Genomic DNA, 4,344 nt, shown 5'->3' with positions numbered 1-4,344 from the left:
CCGGGGTAGGGGGAATCCTCTTTTACATCGTCCTTTTAGTTTTTATTGTATTCTAATCCCTTTATCCTTTTTAACACCGTTTTCTATTTATTCTTATATCAACTAAATGGATTTTGTTAATTGTGAAACTATGCACACAATTCGAGCACAATATTTTTAGGCGGCACAAAAAGTTTGGGGACAAAAGGAAATACATAAAATTAGGTTTATATTTAATTGCTTATTTTAACTATTGTTGGACCTTTTATTAATTTGACAAGATTTAATTTTTGGGTCAAATAATGTTGGGCTCAACATGTCAAAGATCAATGGAATTTATAGAATATGGTGAACATTTTAGTTTTACTGTTTGACGAAATAATTTATTTAACTTTATTTTAAATTTGAATTAGGATTTGATTTTTATCAAGTGGTAGTTTGGCTTAGCAAGCCTGATAACATGACATCATTAGCGGGAGGTCATTTTAGATAACGACTTGAGGTGTTACATAATCTTCCCATTTCTTAAATTTCATTGTTAAATGATTGGGGAATATATCACACTATCCATTAATTCAGTCAACCTCACCATAAGTCCACACATTATTGCCAATTGAGTAAGTCTTATTGACGGGGAGAATAGGCTATGTGTGCGTTAGAGAGAGAGTGAGGAAGAGGGAGGGGAAAGAGTGTGTGTGAGGATTTGATGATAAAAAAAATCGTCTAGCAAAATCCGACAATCCAGAAGACGAGAGAATTCCGTACTTTCACGCCAAGGCAAGCAACCGGCCGCCCGCCCGCCGCCATCACCACCGTCCTCCCCACGGTACTTCGGTTCCAAGTTCCGTATCCGCCCCCGCATGGCCTAAATCGCCATCCCTCCACGCCTCGCTTAGTGAGCTCTTGCTTGCCGTACATACATGCCGATGAGCTCCTCGCCGGCGGTCGCGGTCGCGTCTGCGGCCGTGGTAGCGCTGGCTGTCGCTAACCGCGTGCTCTATAAGCTCGCGCTGGTGCCCCTCAAGTCCTACCCCTTCTTCCTCGCTCAGCTCACCACGTTCGGGTAAGCCTCTTTGTGCGGCCGAGGTGCACGACGAAAGGCGCAGCAGTTTTTGGGCTCTTACTTCTTGTCTGTGCGATTTGAACGTTGCAGGTACGTCGCCGTGTACTTTTCAATACTCTATGCGAGGTACCGCGCGGGGGTGGTGACGCGGGACATGCTGGCACTGCCGAAGATCCGGTTCGCTGTCATCGGCTTGCTGGAGGCACTTGGGGTCGCCGCCGGAATGTCTGCGGGAGGTATGTTTTGTATCTTCTTTTGGTCATCGGATGCTCTTAGTTTGGTGCATATATATACTCCCTCCGTTCCTAAATATAAGTCTTTGTAGAGATTCCACTATGAACTACATACAGATGTATATAGAAGCATTTTAAGTGTGGATTCATTCATTTTGCTCCGTATGTAGTCCACCTAGTGGAATCTCTACAAAGACTTACATTTAGGAACGGAGGGAGTACAATTTAGACTGTATTTCTTGTAAATATTTGTGCTAATTGATTGTTTTTCCTGAAACGTCCAGCTATGCTGCCTGGCCCTGCTATTCCTATACTGTCTCAGGTATGAGGTTTTGTTGATTTTCAGCTGTGCCATATTCTTTGACAGCGTTCCCACTTATTTCCTGCATCATTCTCTAGACAAAAACATATTACCTGCATGCCCTTTTATCTCTGCCATCACTAATGGTTAGAAATATTTCCTTTTGTACTGTGATTCTTTGCTCTTATAAATAGTGCAATACTAAAGCATTTCGGAACTGTGATCCTACGGTTGAATCAGCTTTCAATGTCCTAAAATTGTCAACTCCATTTGGTTATTAGTGTCGGAACCTGTTAACTCTGTGCTCTGTTGTCAAAATAATAGTCTTCTGAATGTTCTCTCCAGTCTTTCCTGGTGTGGCAGCTTATCTTCTCTGTGTTGCTTTTGGGAAAGACCTACTCTCTGAGACAAATCATTGGTTGCTTGCTTGTAACTTCTGGTGTGATTCTTGCTGTTGCGAGGTATGTCCTTCGAAATATCTGGTACATTTACGTTAATTGCAGCACAACAAAGTTGTTTCGAGAAAAATCTGCTAGTTATGCACTTATCTATTTCGTAGGCATGCACACTTGTTTGCTGAGAAAAAGGCTTGTGCTATTTTGTACACTAGGTATTTTGCCATAATTAATCATCTCAATGCCTTTACTGTAGTGGAGCAAATGATGGTCATCTTCTATCTGGAGTCAAGTTAATTTGGCCATTATTGATGGTTATTTCATCGGCATTCCAAGCTGGTGCATCCATTTTGAAGGTTTAGCCACTTAAAGTATCACATAACACTCCTTTATAGTTTTGTGACACTTCGGTCAGAAAAATAAATTCTATACTGCAGGAGTCTGTTTTCGTTGATGGTGCAAAACGTCTTAAGGTTTGCTCTCACACTTCATTCTCTATGTGTGTGCGAGTCCATCTTGTTTGTTAGAAAAATAACTGGAGAACCAATATCTGTGCAGGGGAAACGGCCCGACATCTTCGTGGTTAATTCATTTGGGTCTGGGTTTCAGGTGATTAATTAGTTAGCGTAATTTAGCTGTTATGCTTAACTGAACTACCATATTTGGAAACCTTGATTTATGTCATGTATCATGTTTACCTTCCTTTATTATTTGTAGGCTCTTTTTGTCTTCCTTCTTCTCCCATTACTTTCTAATTTGAGGGGGATTAAGCTTGCTGAGCTTTCTGGCCATTTAAATGGTGGTGCTGAGTGCTTCTTAAATGTTGGGGAGAGCCCAATTGGTAATGTAATTTTTCCCTGAGCCGAGTCTTTTGATCAAATTATGTATTTAGAGATCATGATGTACCTCAAATGCACTGGAATGCTTGTCGTGCACTGTCCACTTTATGATTGGGGGTCTTATGTAGCTCTCTTTGCTTTTTGCTATGTGGAACTCTTTGAATGGTAAACTATTAAACTTGAGAAAATTTATTCCATGTCTTCGAAATTTAGGTTGACCCTGCGGTTAGATATATAAGGGTTTCATAGTATTTATACTTGTCCATCTATAACTTCTGTTACCTGCTTACCTTTATTGCTAATTAGTCTGCCATACTTATTTTGTAGATTGTGGAGGTGCTCCATTCCTACCATTGCTATTTATATTCGTAAACATGGCTTTCAACATCTCGTTGCTTAATTTGGTAAAGATGTCGTCTGCCATGGTTGCTTCACTTACAGCAACTTCCGCCGGTATTTTCTTCCTCTTTTCTCCCCTTGTTCTATTTGTGTTCATTTTTGGTCTACCGTCACTGTATAGACCAAACTGCTTGAGTATCTTCATGACCGCGTTGATGTTGTTTGTTTTCAATTGCAGTGCCAATATCAATCTATATCCTTTCTCTTCCTTTGCCCTACATCCCTCAAGGCGCGGGATTAAGCGCTTCTTTTATCTTAGGTGGTATGGTATTGTTGACGGGTCTAATTCTGTATAACCTTCCCCAATCATCCAAAGAGTCAAAGACTGACTAAAACCTTGTGCAGATTGAGTGTATATTACCACTTCAACCGAAAATCAATTATTGGTTTGGTCCTGAACCTAATATTAGATAACTAGGTTGGTGACGCCACAGTCGATAAGGACTGTTTGTTGCGATGCATGAGTACTTGGTATTTCTAATTTGTAACAGAATAGAACTTAGTACATACATGTATGTAAGAAGCTAGATTTGGTAATTTGTGCACTCATTTTCACTTCCCAATGTATAGTGAACTTCCCATCCTAAAGAGCATTGCAAAATCTGCAAGTCATGGTATAAAACTTACCAGTCCATGCCAAATAGCTGTCTAACGGTGAATTGTTTTTCAGTTACGTCTTTGTTATCTTGTTCAAACCTGTGCTTACTGCGATTACGACTTGTGTCCTTAGCTGTTTAGAGCGTCTCCAACAGTAGATTAGAAAACACAGCAATGACAAAATGTTTTTTTTGTTTTGGCGCCAAAAAAGCTCCAACAGCTGACCAATACCTGCATGGCGATCAATTTCTTAGTAATTTGGGACAACGCTAGCTGACCAAAAACCAAAACCGCGGCCGCAGGAACTCCGACCGCCCTGATATAAAACTTCCTGCCGCAGACGCTGTTGTGCCTGATTGTGGTTGCCCTATGCCGCCGCTGCCACTCCCTTGGCTGCCTCGTGCCACGCCGCCACTGTGCTGGTCGAAGCTGGGCGTCTCCTACGGGCGGCGGTGGATCCGCGCGCTTGACACCGCACGCGCGTTCCGCGGCAGCGGGCACCTCTTTCGTGATGTCCTCTCCGTCTCCGCCCTCCATC

General features: G+C 42.0%; 1 protein-coding gene across 2 annotated transcripts; it reads left to right on the top strand.

The window, feature by feature from the left end:
• The first annotated feature begins 722 nt into the window (after positions 1-722).
• Positions 723-3,797, top strand: LOC119307949 (protein CLT2, chloroplastic-like). Of its 2 annotated transcripts, none has more exons than XR_005149644.1 (10): positions 723-1,042; positions 1,133-1,278; positions 1,560-1,597; positions 1,922-2,037; positions 2,228-2,327; positions 2,409-2,444; positions 2,530-2,580; positions 2,689-2,817; positions 3,138-3,263; positions 3,388-3,525. XR_005149644.1 is itself a non-coding variant. In XM_037584048.1 (10 exons), exons 1-10 carry the CDS (start codon positions 900-902, stop codon positions 3,540-3,542), a joined length of 1,035 nt encoding a protein of 344 aa, XP_037439945.1. In that variant the 5' UTR covers positions 725-899; the 3' UTR covers positions 3,543-3,797. The 2 variants fall into 2 exon arrangements, 1 of the variants encoding a protein (XP_037439945.1); XM_037584048.1 differs by having other exon boundaries at positions 725-1,042; positions 2,689-2,812; positions 3,388-3,797.
• The last annotated feature ends 547 nt before the right edge of the window (positions 3,798-4,344 follow it).

The sequence above is a fragment of the Triticum dicoccoides genome, chromosome 5B, assembly GCF_002162155.2.
Source record: "Triticum dicoccoides isolate Atlit2015 ecotype Zavitan chromosome 5B, WEW_v2.0, whole genome shotgun sequence".
In the NCBI taxonomy this organism is placed as follows: domain Eukaryota; kingdom Viridiplantae; phylum Streptophyta; class Magnoliopsida; order Poales; family Poaceae; genus Triticum; species Triticum dicoccoides.
This window is presented reverse-complemented; position numbering and strand designations above follow the sequence as displayed.